This window comes from Pseudopodoces humilis, chromosome 5 (assembly GCF_049639895.1).
Source record: "Pseudopodoces humilis isolate 2021_Gansu_Grassland_sample_001 chromosome 5, ASM4963989v1, whole genome shotgun sequence".
Lineage (NCBI taxonomy): Eukaryota > Metazoa > Chordata > Aves > Passeriformes > Paridae > Pseudopodoces > Pseudopodoces humilis.
This window is the reverse complement of record NC_142204.1, coordinates 71,680,305-71,699,031: the sequence shown is the minus strand read 5'-3', so window position 1 is coordinate 71,699,031 and position 18,727 is coordinate 71,680,305. Positions and strand designations below refer to the sequence as shown.

At 52.5% G+C, this 18,727-nt stretch overlaps 1 protein-coding gene across 1 annotated transcript; it reads left to right on the top strand.

The window, feature by feature from the left end:
- Positions 1-3,444: 3,444 nt before the first annotated feature.
- On the top strand, positions 3,445-18,680 carry GDI2 (GDP dissociation inhibitor 2). The gene is made up of 11 exons (XM_005530985.3): positions 3,445-3,613; positions 10,340-10,447; positions 11,024-11,123; positions 11,529-11,663; positions 13,326-13,524; positions 13,791-13,922; positions 14,701-14,800; positions 15,296-15,467; positions 17,287-17,431; positions 17,541-17,595; positions 17,674-18,680. Exons 1-11 carry the CDS (start codon positions 3,569-3,571, stop codon positions 17,827-17,829), a joined length of 1,347 nt encoding a protein of 448 aa, XP_005531042.1. The 5' UTR covers positions 3,445-3,568; the 3' UTR covers positions 17,830-18,680.
- The last annotated feature ends 47 nt before the right edge of the window (positions 18,681-18,727 follow it).

Genomic DNA, 18,727 nt, shown 5'->3' with positions numbered 1-18,727 from the left:
TAAAAAAAATGATGTGTCCTCGTCCGTTTGTAATGACAGGACTTAAAAACTGATGGAATTCTGCTTTTTTTGGGATGGCAGAGGTTAAAAATCAGGAAGGGAATGAGTTAAATGTGAAATTCCCACTCAAACTCCCAGGAATTGTGGTGGGAGCTGGATCAGCCCCTGGGTTGGCGAGGAAATTGTTTTATTCCTCTAAAAATCCTGGATCCTTCTGTAAATCCAGCTCTTTCCTACAGCTGGAAATGCAAGGGGCTGCTTCATTCCTATTTATTTCTAATTCTAACAAACCATGGAATTGCTGTGTCCTCCCAATATCCCTAAAATTTTTTATCCATAAAAACTGGGATTGCCGACGAGCCTGTGAAAAATCAGCGGGAATGTTTCCAAATATCCATGGAAACACAAATGGGAAACTCCTTAAAAACATGAAAACACCTTCAAAACACAACGGGGAATGTGCATAAATTTTGAGGGTCGGGAAAAGACCGTGGATTCAGTTTTATTCCTGAAAAATTCACACAGGGAAAAGCCCTTCCTGGTTTGTTTTTTTTTTCCAGCTGCACGGATTTAACAAACCTTTGTGTCCCTGGGAGTGAATCCCACCGCATTCCCATGGGAATGGCTCACAGGGAGCCCAGGGAAGCAGCCTGGAGCAGAGCCCAGGAGAACAAAGCTTTGGAATTGTTGTTCCTCCACCTTTTCCAGCCTTGGCGCTGGGGCAAAAAAAATTCCAGGTGTGGCAGCTGCAGGGAATTCTGGAATCATGGAATGGTTTGGGTTGGAAGGATCATCCACTTCCAGCACTTCCACCATCCCAGGATGCTCCAAGCCCTGTCCAACCCACCCTTGGACATTCCAGGGATTTGGGGCAGCCACAGCTTCTCTGGGAATTCCAGCCCAGCCAGGAATTCCTTCCCAAATCCCACCCCAATTCCCCTTTTCCAGTCGGGAACCATTCCCTGTGTCCTGTCCCTCCAGGCCTTTCCCAAATTCCAGCTCTCCCGGAGCCCCTCCAGGCCCTGGAATGTGCTGGAAGCTCTCCCTGGATCCTTCCCTTCTCCAGGAGAACATTCCCAGCTCTCCCAGCCTGGCTTCAGAGCAGAGGGGCTCCAGCCCTCGGAGCAATTCCATGGATTCCTCTGGATTTGCTCCAGGTCCTGCTCCAGCCTCCCATTCCTGGCCCAGCTGGCCTCTCCAGGTTTTCCTGGGATGATGCTGAGGGTGAGGGATTGCTCCGAGTCCCATCTGGGATTTTTCCATGGAATCCTGGGATCGTTGAGGTTGGGAAAGGCCTCGTTGAGGAACTGTCCCCCAGCACAGCCATGTCCCCAAGTGCCACCTCCAGCTGACCCCGAAATCCCTGCAGGGATGGGGATTCTCCTGGGCTTTTCCCGGATTCCCTTTGGGATTTTCCTTCCCACTTCCCCAGGGATTCACTCCCTGGCTCTCCTCTCCCAATCCTGCTGCCGGACACGATCCAAGAGCTTGAGGAGCTGCTGCTGCTGCCCGTGGATCACCATCCATCCCTTTTTCCACCTCATCCTCATCCAGGCTGCATTCCAGCTCCAGGAACCTCCACACGGACATTCCTTGGATCCTCCTGCCAGGTGCCACCGCCTGTCCCACCCCGAGCTGGGCGTGTCCCCAAGGGATGAGAATTCCTGGTGGGGACTGAAGCAGAGCCGTGGTTTTTCCTTCCTGGAATGCTGGAATTCCTGGAATTCTGCTTTCCTGGATTTCTGCCTTCCTTCCTTCCTGGAATTCTTCCTGGAATTCTTCCTGGAATCCTTTCTGGATTTCTTCATTCCTTCCTTCCTGGAATCAACCCTTCCTTCCTGGAATCCTTCCTTCCTTCCTTCCTGGAATTCTTCGTGGAATCCTTCCTTCCTTCCTTCCTGGAATTCTGCGTGGAATCAACCCTTTCTTCCTTCCTGGAATTCTTCCTGGAATTCTTTCTGGAATCCTTTCTTCCTCCCTGGAATTCTTCCTTCCTTCCTGGAATCAATCCTTCCTTTCTGGATTTCTTCATTCCTTTCTTCCTGGAATTCTTCCTGGAATCAATCCTTTCTTCCTTCCTGGAATCAATCTTTTCTTCCTTCCTGGATTCTTTCTTTCCCAGAATCTTTCCTTCCTGGAATCTTCCCTTCCTTCCCAGAATTATTCCTGGGATCCTTCCTGGAATCTTTCCTTCCTGGAATCCCGTACCTGCTACTTGGCCACCCAAAATCCCTGCAGATCCCCATCCACCCCTCCAGCTTCTCCAAACCATTCCCACAGCAGGGCTTTGCTCCCATCCCCAGGCGGAATTTTTGGGAGCTTCTCCATCATTCCCGAGGATTCTGATCCATGGGGTGTTATCCCATCCCTCAGCCCGGAAATTCCCGCTTCCCACCAGGAAGTTTTTTGGTGTAGAAAGGGGAGAAATTGTGGGAGAAGGAAAAGTGGGAATGCAGCCTAATTTTGGGATCGTTAGAACTTCCCATCAAAAGTGGTTTGGGAATGGGATGGGATGGAAAAGCACTGGATGGGATGGGGGGATCCAATTAAAGCCCCCCTAATTAATTTAAGGACCTCCCTAAATTAAGGATGCTCCCCAGAGAACCCCAAAAATCGAGGAGCTCCCCGATATTAAGGAACATCCCCAAATTGAGGATGCTCTTAAAATTAAGGATCCTTAAAATTTGGGATTTCCCCCCCAAAAAAAGAGAATCCCCTTAAATTGCATCACTCAAATAGGACCCCCAAAATGAAGAACATCCCCAAATAGAGGATCCTGCCCTAAATTGAGGAAAAACCCCCCAAAATTGAGGAAAACCCCCCCCAGACTGAGGAACCCCCCTCCCCAAATTGAGGAAAATCCCCCCAAAATTGAACCCCCCCCAAACTGATGAATACCCTAAACAGAGGAACCCCCCAAACCGAGCTCTGTCCCCGGATACAAAACTTTCCCCCATAAACTGAGGGTCCCCTCCAAGTGGAGGAAATCCCCCAAATTGAAAATCCATAAAAACTGAGGACCACCCCCAATTAAAGTGCCCCCCTAAACTGGGACCACCCCAAATAAAGGACACCCCCAAAAGAAAGGACCCTCCAAATTAACCCCCCCCTCCAAATTGAGGGCTCCCGAAACTGCAGTTCCCCCCCGAGTAAATCAAAGAGCCCCACCAAGCTGAGGAAACCCCACAAATTAAGGAGCACCCCACAAATTAAGGAGCACCCCCAAATTTAGGACCCCTCCCCAAATTTAGGGTCCCCCATGCGCAGCCCGAGCCCGTAGGGGCGGCCATGGAACTGCGCATGCGCGCCGCGCCCCCACCACGGTGGCAGCGCCGCTCGCGCGCGCAGCGCTCCCGCCCCTTGAGTGACAGCCCCAGCAGCCAATGGCGTGGCAAAAAACGCTTTGATTGGCAGGCGCGTGGGCGGGGCGCAGGTGGCCCGGCCCCGCCCCTCCCGGCGCGGTCCCCTCACGGCGGCGGCTCCATTTTCTCGCGCTCCCGCGGCCCCCGCGTAGCGCCCGGTTCGCCTCAGCCCCGGCCGAGAGACCCCCGAGAGACCGCGCGCCGCCATGAATGAGGAGTACGACGTGATCGTGCTGGGCACCGGCCTCACGGTGAGGAGCAGCCGCCACCCGCTCGCGCCTCGGGCCTGCAGCGGGCACCCGCCGCCCTGCCCCGCCCCGCCGCCCCCTCTCCGCCATCCCCCGGCTCCTGCGGCTGACCCCCTTCCCCATCTCTCACCCACCCGGGAGCCGCTGGCCTTTTGCCCGTCTATCACCTGATCATACCCCCCCGCCCCGCTTTGAGCCCCCCCCCCCGCCCCCAGCCGCCGCCAGCCGCCGCCGCCTCGGGCACTGGGGTCTTTATCCCCTCGCCAGTTTCTCACTTGATTATTACCCCACTCGCCCCATTCAGGTAGTTTTATTCAGCTGTCACCTGTCCTTCGTAGCCCCCCCGCCTCTGTTTGGGTGCTTCCCCCCGTCCCCATCCCCAGTATTACCGGGGGTCTGGTGTATGTGTCCCCCTTGGGGACCCCTGAGTGCTTTCCCCCATCATTAATTCTCACAGCACCCCCCCCTGCTTCAGTCCCACCGCCACCCTGGATCCTTTCCCATTCATCTCCAGCCCAGCCTGAGATCCTCCGCCCCTCAACATTACCCCGGGGGTCTGGTGCGTGTGACCCCCACCCCGGAGGGACCCCTGGGCCATTTCCCCATCATTAATTCTCACAGCAGCCCCCAGCTCCAATCCCGTCCCCACCCTGGGTCTTTCTCCCCGTCCCTAACTGGACCCCTGGGTGAGGTTTTTATATGATTTATATATAGATATATATATATATATTTTACACCAACTCCTCGTGTTTGGATATACCTCCGATCCCCGCCGTTCCCAGGGGGCCCCAGGAAATGCGGTTGTTTTGCGGAGGGAGGGCGTGGGGGACACTCGGACAATAAAACGCCGACGGGCATTTTTTTGCCTTTTATTTATTTTTGAAATCATTACCTTCTTTTTTTTTTTCCTTCACACATCTCTTCCCCCGCCTCTCCCCCACCCCGTACCACAAACCTAACGTGGCTGCAGGTTTGTGCAGGGTGGAGGCAGCCCTGGTTATCCCCCCCCTCTCCATCCCCATTCCCGCTCCGCCTTTGCAGCCTTCGGCTCCATCCAGCCCTGACTGCAGCAGGAGGGGGATGGGAGGCTGGCGAGCCTGTCAAATTCCCCTTATTCCCCCCTCCAAAAAAACCCCCTTTGCTGCGATGTCGCTGCATCCCGGTGATCCCTAAGGAAAGCTGACAGCTGATGGGGGTGCGGCGGAGGGAGGGGATGAGCCGTGCTGGGGCTTTGTCCTATTGTGGAGGATGCAGCCCTCGCCGGAGGCAGCCCTGGGGGAAAAAACCACGGCAGTGCCGCTGCCCCGGAGGTTTGCAGGAGGATTTCTCCCGGTTCCTGCATCCCTGGAGGCCGGGAGATGCCACGGGAGGGCAGATTGCAGGTTATAAATGCGAGGCATTGTTTGGAGAAGGGGAGAAGAAAATCCAATATGGTGGAGAGGTTTTCCTCCTTGTGCAACGGCCTTTCCTGCTTTTGTTCCCTTCTGTTAGTGGGGAAAGGTGGCTGGACAAAGGAATCTCTTTGGGGTTGGCCAGGGAGGGATTTCCCCCACTGGGGCTGGTGATTAAATTGAAATCCACACGTTTCCTCCTGTGGTTTGGGTGCTGTGATTGACCAGAGGCATGGTGGCTGCTGACACAGGACCCCACCGAAGGCAGAGCTGGATTATCATCCTTCAGGTTTTGGAACAAACCTGGAATGTGGCACAAAGGAAATGTGCAAAGTGTGGGAGCATCTGCTGTAGGGGACACCCAACTTTTCCAGTTGCTTTCATTCCTTTCAAGGCTCTTCCTTTGAGGTGGAGGAATGGCTGAGGAGGAAAAAGCTTCTTCCCTTTGATAGGGAAAGCTGGAGTCTCTCCTAAAGCCTGGCCCTGGCTCAGCAAAGCAGGGAAAGGGACTTTTGGGGAGAGGAAATATAATGAGCTTGTAGTGAAGGGGCCTCCAATAGATCTGAGCTCCATTAAAATGTTAATTCATGCTTTAGTGTGATCGGGGTATCAAGTTGGTGAACGGCAGGGCTTAATCTCAAACTGACAAATACCAGTGTAAATTTGACAAAAGGCCTCTTGTGAAATCACTTTTAAGACAAGCTCCTGCTAATGAGCAGCAGTTGAGTTAAAAGGAATAAATTAGGGCCGCACTTTAAGGTGTGCTGACCAAACTCCAGAGCCTGGGAATATCCAGGAGCACGTATTTTGCTTCTGGTGCCCTGGCTTTCCCTCTGAAATACCAATTAGGGTGAACCTCATCTTGAGCAGCTCATATGAAAAAGAACAGAACCCAGAGGTCCTGGTGCAGCCAGAATTCCTGGTATTGGCTGGTGGATGGTGTTGGAGCAGAGCTGGATCAGGCTGGGCTGAAGGAATGAAGCTTGAAGGTTGCTCTTCCAGCTTTGATACCAGGCACAGGCTTCCTGAGGAAAAGGAACTGGAAACACATCCAGTTGTTCCTTTCCTTTTCCAAAGGAGCTGTCCTGGAAGTTCTGGTGATGTTTACAACCCTTTCCTTCAAGCTGCTCCTGGATTCTGCTGCTGGAGCCCCATCAGGCCCCCGCTGCAGCTCTGAGGTTGTGTCTCTGCTGCTGATCTGGAGGTTTATTTTCTTTTTCCCAAATGGAGAGTTGTTGAAACAACTTGGAACTCCTTTCCAAGGGAGTTGTTGGTTTAAAGAGGAAGAATGAGTCGTTGGAGCCTTTGTAGAACGGCACAAATCCATCCATTGTAGCGGTCACTCTGGTTGGGTCCGTGGGGCCAGCGAGTGCACGTGGAAATTCCACTGGGATGGATCTGGAAGTGCAACATGAATATTTCAGGTGTTAATCTCTTCCTCAAGCAGTAATGAAGGACTAAAGGCAGCTTTAGGACTGGGATTACTGGCACTCAAACTATTTCAGCTTTTCCCTTTTGTGCACTAATCAGAGACCCCGTGTCAGTGCCAGCTCATAGAGATGTGTCTTAGCCTTGCAGGGAAGAATAATCCTGAATTACTGCTGATACAACCCCTCAGACTTCCAGCAGCTGCAATGAACTCCATGGCTCCTCCTGCATGGATCAGTGTGAAGTGCCAGGCCCTGCTGGATCTTCCAGCCGCCTCATTCCTGGTGGGAATGGATTCTCCAGGTTGCTGGAGCTTTAATAGCTTTAAGGTCCTTGTCTTAGGCTTTCTGTGTGTAGCAGATTAGGGATCATCTTCCTGCAGACCTACTGCACAAACTCGTTTTTAATCTGCTGCAGTGGTCACAGACTGGAGAGCTCCTCGTGGCTGTACTTTCACACCTCTCTTTTCAGGTCACTGTAATTTCCCAGGTCATTGTAATTTCCACCTCTGTGGTGTGGGAGTGGCTCGGTACTTCCTCACTGGGTTATCTCAGAGCGGGATGTTGTGCCCTCTGTGCTTCTACCGAGTTATTTCCATTAATTTTGGGGAGAATGAAACCCTCCAGTCCTGCCCCAGTAGGTGAACGCTCTGTTCCTGCTGAGGTTTCACTCTTTGCAGGCTCAACTAAGCTCCTTATCTTCCAGCTGCCTCCCCACTCAGTTAAAGCTGCTCAGATCCATCCCAAAGATCCGGATTCACTTTCAGTCGGAGCGCAGGAGCCAAACTGTGCTTTGGGATGTGTTCATTCACAGCAGCCTCATTGCCTAAAGAGCCTCTCTCAGAGTGGCTGTGAGGAGCGTCACTGTCACTGCATCAAGCCCTGCCAGCAGAGGAGATTGTTCAGTGCAGTCTTTAGGGTGAGCAGAGCTTTGGATTGGGCGGAATTTCCTGTGTCACCTGCTCCAGGTGACCCTGCCTGGGCTGGACCAAGGATCTCCAGAATTCCAGCCTGGAGACCCAGCCCTGGTGTGACTCTCTGGCCACAGCACGGCCCTGCCTTTCCAAGAAAGAGCCGGGTGATGCCAGAGCCCGTTCGCGAAGCCGAAGGGATTTTGCTCAGTGCTCGGTGCCCAATCCTCCCTCCGCTGGCTGGAGTTTCCATCGCGCTGTCTGAGCCTTCCTGAACTGCCGCCCTACTTGGAGAAAGTCCACGGAAAGCTCCTTGTTTCCCTCCATTCCCCAAGGCCTCTGCGTGCACGAGGGCTGCTCACCACCAGCTCCTGCGCTCCAGGGAAGAGCTGATGGTCTTAAACAAGCACGGAAACTCCAACACCTCCAAGTTCCTCCTTGTTTTTATCTCCATGGATCCACACTGTGCCGTCTCCACGTTGGCAGTGCAGGTTTCTCCCTGGTTCCATTTGCTTCGGACAACATTGCCAGCGCTCAGGCTCGCTCCGTCCTTCCTTCAGCAGCACAAAGAGCTGGGAGCTCCTCGTAACCTGACCTGGCTCAGGCACAATTTCCGTGAGGATTCTGCTGGATCTGGATACCCAGAGCTCTCCCTGCTGCCTCCTCCCTGTTCCTGTTTGGTGCTGACAACATTTACAAAGCAGCAAAAAATGCTCAGATTTGAACTCTTGACGCTTCCCCTTTTTTATTTGTGCTCTAAACTCTTCCCAGCCTTCCCCTTATCAGCACAGGCCGTTTGTTTTCCTCGCTCCCTGACCCGAACGACAGCATCACGCATCAAGCGGGGCCTGGTCCTGCAGCCAGCACGGCATCCAAAGGAATTGCTGAGCTGGGAGGATAAATCCATTGTGCAGCCCTTGTGCTTTTTGTGGCTGCAGAGGGAAGTGGCCTGAAAGGGCTGTGCAGGATTTCGTGTTCAGTGAGCTCTGGGGTTGAACAGCAGTGTGGTGGCTCCTCCTCAGTCCCCACGGTGTGAAAGAAGAGTGAAGAGGAACTCGAGGCCTCTTGAATCCGCTGGTGCCCAGATTGGCTCCGAGGGATGCTGGTAATTTGGACAGGTGACCTGAAGAAGGGATGCACAGTCTCCTTTTTTTGGGAAGACAGAGCAAGGAATGCTTTGAGCTGAAGTGGGTGGTTGAAATCAGCTGACATCCTGACCAGTGGATGTAGCTTTGGAGCTTCATCCTTCCTTTAGATCCTGCTTGGCTTCCTTGTAGCTCAGCTCCAGCATGGACACTTGCAGTCCTGTGCCACCATCTGGCAGAGCTCTCGAACATTTTGGGAGATGTTCCAGGGGGGATAAATCACAGGGAGTCCAACCACAGAGCTTAGTGAATTGAACTGCTTGGTGATGATGCCCTTGGTGTGACAGCCCTGCCTCGGCTGGGGTTAATCATTAACGCTCTCGCCACTTTTACTCCTGCGGTTACTCAGCGTTGTAGGCCTTGAGTAGTGACTTCACATGGGGTCTCTGCTTGCTCCAGCCTGTGGGGAAAAACAGAGGGACCTTGTAGGATCCTTGGAAGGAGCAGCTGATGGATCATGGAGAGCTTTTGTGGGAAGCACTGTGGCTCATTACTCCCAGTCCACGTGGTGATCAAGAAGCCTTGTGGGCACCGTGCTGGAAATCTTCCATGACTTCAGGGATTGGATTCAGAGCGTCTTTGCTGTGCATGAGGCAGCTCCAGCTTTGCTCCTCAGGTCCTTGGCTGGATTTTGGTGACAGACCTGAGAAGGTTTTCCCATTCCCACCTGGAAGCAGCAGCACAGCAAATCCTCAGCCAGCGATTCCTCCAGATGTCTGACCTTCAGAACAAAACAACCCCTGAGAGCTGCTGGGGAAGTTGATTTTACAGCTTCCTTTACACCGAGGATTGACTGGAGTCAGGATTTACACAAACAATCCACAGAGGGAACCTCCTGGTGTTGGTGGTTTTCCTGCCTGACACCTGCCCTGGTCAGTCTGAAGTTGGAAATGAACCTCCTGCGCTCCATGGGAGGGGGAAGCGGCACGGGAGGAGGATCCTGACTGAGGTGCTTGAGGAATAAACAGGAAGGATCTCCTGGAGACTCGGATCTCTCAGCAGCTGGATGGGGATTTACAAACTGAACAAAATGATTTGGGTGGAGAGGACCTTACAAACCATCCTGCCACCCTTGGGACACCTTCCTCTGCACCAGGCTGCTCCAAGCCCCCTCCAACAAGCGAGATGTGGCCAGGACCTAGCAGTGAGATGGGAGACAGCAAAAAGAGCTCAGCTGCAGCCAAATTCTTCTGCTGGAGAGAGCTGAGGCAGAGCAGGATCGCTAAAACCTCCAAGATAAGCTGTCCTAAGCACACAGAGTTTTTGTTGAGCTCTTTGGCTGGGGAATGGTGCAAAGTCGTGTTTTAATGGGGATTTTGTTGTGCAAGGCCTGAGCTGGTTCTGCAGCCTGCGTGTGCTCCGTGGTGAGGCTCAGCCCGAGTGCCTTCGTTCATTCTTTATGCTGCTCTCTGAGAGAAGCTGTTGATTACCCTGAGTGTCCCAGTGTGGCAAATATTAATAATTGAGGTTCTGAGGAGACTGAAATCCAGGTAAGATTTCATGCTCCTGCTGCCTCTCTGTGGACATCCTTAAAACTGAGAGCTGCTGCCTTAGAAGACAGCTTTTCCTTTGGCTCAAATGTATGGAATTCCCAAAAAATTCCTCTGGGAAGCTCTGCTGGATGATGGCTGTCTAGCTCTAACCCCTTTCCCGGCTTGCCCAGAGCAGACAATAAATTTATTAAAAGGTTAATTTTCCTCCAAGAAGTGCCTGAGTTCTGGAATGAGGCAACAGCTGTGCTTGTCTGCAGGTATCTGCAGTGGAGCTGTCTGAACATGTTTTTCCATAGGGAAAAACGGGAAGCAGGAGGCTCCAGTGCAGCTGACCTGTCCCTTGCATCCTTTCCTTCCTGCAGGAATGCATCCTCTCCGGGATTATGTCAGTGAACGGAAAGAAAGTCCTTCACATGGATCGGAACTCTTACTATGGAGGGGAAAGCGCATCCATTACACCCCTGGAAGATGTAAGTGTGGAGAGAGACCCATCCTCGTGTCCTTCCTGGGATTTATTCCCACTCAGCCTTGGGAATTAATTCAAATTAATGACTCCAGGGGTTTCCTTTGAGTAAGGAAGTTTTATAGCGCCTCCTCACCGGGTAACAGTGGGGAAAACACCAGTGTGGGGTGTTTGGAGTTGGTGGGTTGTGCTTGTTTCCTGGAATTCCCAGCTGGAATCTGAGCAAATTCTGGAGCATTCCAGAGCTGTTACAGCTGGATGTTAAAACTCTTCAGCTAAATTGTAAATTGGACTAAGAAATGTCATGTTCAACAGTTCATTAGGTTCATAAATTCCCAAATCCTTGGATGGAGAAAGCCTGGAAGAACAGAATTACACAGCCTGGTTCTTCCTGTAACGATTCACTGGATGTGTTTGTGTGTTCCAAACTCAAACTGGAGCTGAAACTGCAGCCAGCAGCTGGCTCTGAAGAGCTTGTGTTCAGCCTGGAGCTGTGGGGGCGGAAAGTGTGTCCATATGTGGGAGAAATGACACCCAGACACATTTCCTGGGCTATAATAAGTTCTGTATTCTCTCTCCAAAGCTCTACAAAAGGTTTAATCTCCCAGGAACTCCACCAGAATCTATGGGGCGGGGAAGAGACTGGAACGTGGACCTCATTCCAAAATTCCTTATGGCTAATGGTGAGTGATCCTGAGCTCCCAAATATTCCTTGGGCTGGTGCTGGGTGCTGGGATGGAACTGTCATTCCTTGGAATCCTCATCCTTGAATCCGTGTGCTCCAGTACCAGCCTGTTCTAAAGCAAAGCCGTGAAGGGGTTTCCAGTGCAGGGCCAGCTCCCTAAAACCAACCCCTGGCTGCTGGAATCTCATCCTGGAGCACCAGGGGATGGGTGGATTGTGCAGTGTCTGCCTCAGGGCTGCTGCAGTGGAAGAACGGAGAGATCCCAGGCGAGGCTTGGGTGCTTTAGTCCCAGCTTGTCTTCAGCCTGCTGTGGGAATGGAGCTTGGGGAAGGGTTTGTTGTGGTGGAGGAGCTGACTGAGGAGCTGCCATGTCCGTGTTTGACCGTGCCAAACGCCCTTGCAGGTCAGTTGGTGAAGATGCTGCTTTACACAGAAGTTACTCGTTACTTGGACTTCAAGGTGATCGAGGGCAGCTTCGTCTACAAGGGAGGAAAGATCTACAAAGTTCCTTCCACTGAGGCAGAAGCTTTGGCCTCCAGTGAGTAGCTGCACCTCATCTGTCCCCTCTGAATCCCCTAAACAGAGGCAAACCCATCCCTTGGGATATTCTTGATGCTCCTCGTGTATTAAAGAGCATCTTCAGGGTTCTCCTGCTCCTCTTTGACTTCACACACCCCTTGCAGCGTGAGCCTTGGGTTTGCTGAGCTCTTGGGGCTTCCAAGCTGCCTGTTCAGTGAGATTCTGGTGAGATCCTGGCAGTGTTTTCCTTCCTCGAGAGGTTCCATCTGGGGCTCATGCTCCTGGCTCTGCCATAAATATTTGATGTGGCGTCCTCGTCGGAATTGTCCGCGTGAAAAACATTGCAGGCAAATTGCAATGACTAATCCCGACGTGTGGCACCTCAAACCTTAATTATTGCCTATTTAAATTTCACTCCTCAAATAAAACTAATAACAGCGTGGTGAAATCCATTAGGGTCCAGAGGGCATTCCATGAGCTCCAGACGTGGGATGCGTTCAGCAGCAGCTCTGAAAAATCGGATGAAGCGACTCCTTGCAGTGAAAGCCTCAGATCTGTAGGTCTGAGCTTTCCTCATGGAAAAAGCTTTTCCTCCATTCCTGGCAGAATCAGGAATATTCCTGAAAATTCCTTCGGTTTGGCCACATCTCCTGTGTGGACACCCATCCTGGCAGGAGTGGAGGTGCTGCCTCTGCCCTCACGTTTCAGCAGGTCCAGCCTTGCTTCTGCAATTTGTGGAGAGCTCAAGTGCAGAAATGGTGCCTTGTCCAGCCTCGTGCTTGGGGTTTGAGGGACAGGACACAGGGAATGGCCTTAGGCTGAAGGAGGACAGGGTTAGATGGGGTCTTGGGAAGGAATTCCTGGCTGGGAAGGTGGGGAGGAGTTGGAATGGAATTCCCAGAGAAGCTGTGGCTGCCCCTGGATCCCTGGAAGTGTCCAAGGCCAGGTTGGACAGGGCTTGGAGCAGCCTGGGACAGTGGGAGGTGTCCCTGTCCTTGGGGGTGGAACTAAGGACCTTTAGGGTCCTTTCCAACCCAGATCATCCCTTGTTTGAACACTCGGTGGTTCTTTCTCACTGCTGATCATGGAGAAGCCACCAAAGTCACTGAGGATCTGCTGAGTTCTCACCAAACCCTGGTTCTGGGTTCTCACCAAACCCTGGTTCTGTTTAATTCTCACCAAACCCTGGTTCTGTTTAATTCTCACCAAACCCTGGTTCTGTTTAATTCTCACCAAACCCTGGTTCTGTTTGATTCTCACCAAACCCTGGTTCTGCTGAGTTCTCACCAAACCCTGGTTCTATGGGATTCTCACCAAACCCTGGTTCTGTTTAATTCTCACCAAACCCTGGTTCTGTTTGATTCTCACCAAACCTTGGTTCTGCTGAGTTCTCACCAAACCCTGGTTCTATGGGATTCTCACCAAACCCTGGTTCTGTTGGATTCTCACCAAACCCTGGTTCTCTTGGATTCTCACCAAACCCTGGTTCTGTTGGATTCTCACCAAACCCTGGTTCTGTTTAATTCTCACCAAACCCTGGTTCTGCTGAGTTCTCACCAAACCCTGGTTCTGCTGAGCTCTCACCAAACCCTGGTTCTGCTGAGCTCTCACCAAACCCTGGTTCTGCTGAGCTCTCACCAAACCCTGGTTCTGCTGAGTTCTCACCAAACCTCGGTTTTAGGTTTAATGGGTTTGTTCGAGAAGCGCCGGTTCAGGAAGTTCCTGGTGTACGTGGCCAACTTTGACGAGAACGACCCGCGGACCTTCGAGGGCGTGGATCCCAAGAAAACCACCATGAGGGACGTGTACAAGAAGTTTGACCTGGGCCAAGATGTCATTGACTTCACAGGCCACGCCCTCGCTCTCTACAGGACTGATGAGTAAGTGGGGGGTCAGTCGCTCCCCCAAATCCCAGGATTTGGGGATTATGATGGGATGGATTGGTTATTTTAAACTTTGAGGGTTCCTGGATAAAAAATATACCAGGGAATGCTCCTAAAAAGGGAAATTCCAGGGAAGCACCGCCAGGAGCAGCGGGAGGGTGGGGAAGGAAACGTCATGGGAAGTCAGGGCTTTGCTTTCCAGAGTGTTCTGCTGGAAGTGCCAGTTTGGGAAACATCCCAAATGGTGCACCTGTCCTTCCCAGCTATCTAGACCAACCCTGCCAAGAAACAATCAACAGGATCAAGCTGTACAGTGAGTCCCTGGCTCGGTACGGGAAAAGCCCCTACCTGTACCCCCTCTATGGCCTTGGAGAGCTGCCCCAGGGATTTGCGAGGTGAGCGCTTGGCTTTGGCTCCGGGTTTTCTCCAGTGGGGTGTGGAGTTGGGCAGGTGGATGAGTGTTGGGTGGGTGGAGATGGATGGGTGGAGATGGGTCGGTGGAGTTGGATGTGTGGAGTTGGGTGAGTATTGGGTGGGTGTAGTTGGATGGGTGGAATTGGGTGGGTGTAGTTGGATGGGTGGAATTGGGTGGGTGTAGTTAGCTGGGTGTAGTTGGGTGGGTGTATTTGGGCGGGTGTGGGATGTCCCCGAGCTCCCAGAGCGATGCTGCACACAATGCTCTGGTCCTTCATGGTTCTTTCACTCCATGAAGAGGTGGCTCCTCCACCTGAGATCCTTTCTCCATGGGCTCCTTCACCTCTGGGTTTGCTCTGAGCTGCTGTTGGCAGAAGATTGATTGATTGATTGAATGATTGATTGATTGATTGATTTATCTTTTGTGTTTAAGCAGAGGATTTTCAGAATCCCAAAATCATCGAGTCCAACCCAGCCCCAACCCCTCAACCAAACCACGGCACCCAGTGCCACATCCAGGGGTGGTGACTCCACCACCTCCCCAGACAGAAAATTCCACTATTTTATCACTCTTCCTGTAAAAATCTTCTTCCTAATTTCCTAAACCCAGCCTTTATTTCCCTTTTGAGGAGGTTTCAGTCTGAGGTGGGGTTTACCCAAGCGGAGCAGAGCCTGGGGGTTGGAAGGGCCAGTAAAATCCATCCCTGGAGGAGCTGAAGGGATTCTCCTGAAATGCTGAAGAGGATTTTCCTGTTTCAGGCTTAGTGCAATCTATGGAGGCACCTACATGCTCAACAAACCCATCGAGGAGATCGTCATTGAGAACGGCAAAGTGGTCGGCGTCAAATCCGAGGGGGAGGTACGGACCCTTCCCTGCTCCCCACCCCACATCTGCCCCTCACACCTCAAATCTCTTGGCTTTGATCACCACAAATTCACCAAAAAAACCCATTTTTGAAGCCAAAAGTGCTGATTTGCTGGGGCTGCTGTCCCTGTGGCAGCTCGCTGAGGACACCATGTCCCAATGTCACCCCTGCTCCAGGGGTTGGGATGAGGTCTCCATGGTCTCCAGTGATAAGACCTCTTGTGTCTAGCCTGCAGATTTTAGCACTTTTAGCTGCTCTGCTGTCCCGTGGCCTTCCTGCAGCTCCTCCTGCAGCGGATAAACCGGAAACGCTGCCAGATGCTCGGGAGCTCAGAGCGGGAACTCGGGACTTGCTGGTGGGATAACATCTCCTGATCAGGAGCAGAGTGACAATCCACGCTAGAAACCAAATTGTGCAACCTGCAGATGAAATCAAATATGAAATTCTTCCTGGAAAAAAATTGGATTTTTCCACCTTCCCTCTCACAGGTGGCTCGCTGCAAACAGCTCATCTGCGACCCCAGCTACGTGTCGGACCGCGTGACCAAGGTGGGCCAGGTGATCCGGGTCATCTGCATCCTGAGCCACCCCATCAAGAACACAAATGATGCCAACTCGTGCCAGATCATCATTCCACAGAACCAGGTCAACCGGAAATCAGGTGTGTGCGCAGCGGCTCTCGCCACCGGGGCTGGCCAGGGCCCTGTTCCCGGCCTCTCTCCTGGTGAGGTGGAGATCAGAGAGGGAAACGGGAACCTCCAGGAGATCTGGAGCTCCAGACAGGGAAACGGGAACCTCCTGGTCTGCTCCAGGAGATCTGGGGCTCCACACAGGGAAATGGACATTTCATGGTCTGCTCCAGGAGATCTGGGGCTCCAGACATAGAATGGACACCTCCTGGCCTGCTCCAGAAACGTAAAGGTCCCAGATATAGAAATGGGCACCTCCTGGCCTGCTCCAGGAGAATTGAGGTCCCAGCCAGAGTAATCGACACCTCATGACCTTGTCCATAAATTTCTAGGTCCCAGACAGGGAAATGGGCACCTCCTGGCCTGCTCCAGAAACTTTTAGGGCCCAGACATGGAAATGGACACTTCATGGCCTTGTCCATAGATTTTTAGGCTCCAGACATAGAAGTGGACACCTCCTGGTCTCCTCCAGGAGATTTGAGGCTCCAGCCAGGGAAATGGACATTTCATGGTCTGCTCCAGGAGATTTCAGCCCCAGCCAGGCTGGGTTTCGGGTCAGAGCAGTCAGGGGAGGTGGGAGGAGCTGTGCTCGGAAAAGCTCCTGAGGAACCTGGGCAGGAAGTGCCCCAGACTGGGAGAGGTGGGGGAGGGGCTGCCAGAGCCTGGGACAGCCCTGGGAATCCCCCGGGATTTCAGGAGCCATCGGGGAAACGGAATTTTGGGGATGTCCCAAAATCCAGCCCCTGCTGGAGCAGATGGGAGCACACAGGGCAAGGTTCATTCCAGGTTCTTGGGACAATCCAGGCGTGCCAAGTGTCAGGGAAGTGGGAAGAGGCACAGGCGGAGTTTTGGGATGCGGCTGAGGCGGTTTTGGGATGAAGTTGGTGAAGGTTTTGGGATGGGGCTGAGGAGGTTTTGGGATGAAGTTGGTGAAGGTTTTGGGATGAGGCTAAGGATGTTGTAGGATGGGGCTGAGGAGGTTTCGGGATGAGGCTGAGGTGGTTTTGGGATGGGGCTGGTGAAGGGTTCGGGATGAAGCTGAGGAGGTTTCAGAATGAGGCTGAGGTGGTTTTGGGATGGGGTTGGTGAAGGTTTTGGGATGGGGCTGAGGATGTTTTGGGATGGGGCTGAGGAGGTTTTGGGATGAAGATGAGGTTTTGGGATGAAGTTGGAGGTTTTGGGACAGGGCTGAGGATGTTTTGGGATGAGGTTGGAGAAGGTTTTGTGACACAGCTGAGGCAGTTTTGGGATGGGGCTGGTGAATGTTTGGGGATGAGGTTGGAGAAGGTTTTGGGACACAGCTGAGGATGTTTTGGGATGGAGTTGGAGAAGGTTTTGTGACACAGCTGAGGCAGTTTTGGGATGGGGCTGGTGAATGTTTTGGGATGAGGTTGAAGGTTTTGGGACACAGCTGAGGATGTTTTGGGATAAGGCTGGAGGTTTTGGGACAGGGCTGAGGATGTTTTGGGATGGGGCTGGAGAAGGTTTTGGGACAGGGCTGAGGATGTTTTGGGATGAGGTTGAAGGTTTTGGGACAGGGCTGAGGATGTTTTGGGATGGGGCTGGAGAAGGTTTTGGGACAGGGCTGAGGATGTTTTGGGATGGGGCTGGAGAAGGTTTTGGGACAGGGCTGAGGATGTTTTGGGATGGGGCTGGAGAAGGTTTTGGGACAGGGCTGAGGATGTTTTGGGATGAGGTTGAAGGTTTTGGGACAGGGCTGAGGATGTTTTGGGATGAGGTTGGAGAAGGTTTTGGGCGGTCGGTGGCTGCAGCTGTGCCCCGTCCCCGCAGACATCTACGTGTGCATGATCTCCTCGGCGCACAACGTGGCGGCGCAGGGCAAGTACATTGCCATCGCCAGCACCACCGTGGAGACCGCCGAGCCCGAGAAGGAGATCAAGCCAGCCCTGGACCTCCTGGAGCCCATCGAGCAGAAGTGAGTCCCCAGCCAGCCCCGTCCCCTCTGGGGCCGCCCGGAGCCGCTCCATCCCCGCGCCTCGCGCGCCGCCCTCGGCCGCTCTCAGAGCTTTGTGTCCCTCCCGCAGGTTCGTGAGCATCAGCGACCTGTTCGCACCCACCGACCTGGGCACCGAGAGCCAGGTGAGTGAGCGCCGGCGCCGCCGGAGCCGGGAGCCGCCGCGCTGCCCTCGCCGCTCCAACCTCCCCTTCCCCTTGCAGATCTTCATCTCGCGCACCTACGACGCCACCACCCACTTCGAGACGACGTGCGACGACATCAAAGATATTTATAAGAGGATGATGGGATCAGAGTTCGACTTCGAGGAGATGAAACGCAAGAAAAACGACATCTACGGGGAGGAGGAGCAGCAGTAATGAGAGGCTCTAATTAGGAGAAGTTTAAATCGGCTAATATGAATATATAAGGAACTTAATGAACACTGTACGAAATTCAATATTGTAAGGCCTGCTTTTGTAATCCCATCTCTGAGAGATTGAAGAGTACTGCACTGGTAATGTTCCCTTTTTGGATATCATGTGTTAATTATTTCATTCTAGTAGGGCTGCTGTCCAGAATCTGGCAAATTCCTGACTGATTTCCTGACTAACCTCGTTAAGCGAAAGGCAGAAATGAATTTATTATTATTATTATCATCCTGGTTATTTTTGCAGACGTAGACGTGGGTGCAGGTTTGAAATAACTCATTGACAGCTGTGTCTTCCCTTGTCTTTTTAATCATTTGTAAAACATCCTTCACGATCCTGTGCTTCTGGTGAGCTCGTAGATGTGACGCTGATGTCACTCAAACCTGATATCAAGGAAAATAGAAACTGAGCACTCCATTATTGTGGACAGCATCCCTAAAAAGTCTCTCCCATCAATCTTTAACTCTGTGGCAAAGTTGTATCATGGACAAAGCCCACACCTATTGTAGCAGCAAATGTTGGCTTCGTTCTGGGCACAGAACTTAACCTCCACTTAAGCTTCTAAACCCGTTTCCATCGGTTGGGACACAGCTGTGCCTGAGGCTCCTTTGTGTTTTAATCTTAATAAAATTGAGAGAACAAATTACAGAGCAGGCAAGATGTGGAAGTATTTTGTGTCCCCTGGTGGCTTCTGGGATGGACCAAACGGCGCTGCGGTATCGGCATGACGGAGCCCGTGCTTCTCCTGGAGGCTCCAAATGATTTCTGTACTGCCAAGTAAAGCCAAATTCTGGAAACCAGTCCTGGCCTCGGTCTGATTCACTGCACTGCCGGAGCAGCGGCTCCG

Bases quoted from the DNA above. Each gene is read 5' to 3' on its own strand.
- GDI2 (XM_005530985.3), top strand. From the start codon at position 3,569: ATGAATGAGGAGTACGACGTGATCGTGCTGGGCACCGGCCTCACG. The intron at 11,124-11,528 runs GTGAGTGATCCT...ACGCCCTTGCAG, and splicing joins AAAATTCCTTATGGCTAATG to GTCAGTTGGTGAAGATGCTG. The intron at 15,468-17,286 runs GTGTGTGCGCAG...CCGTCCCCGCAG, and splicing joins CCAGGTCAACCGGAAATCAG to ACATCTACGTGTGCATGATC.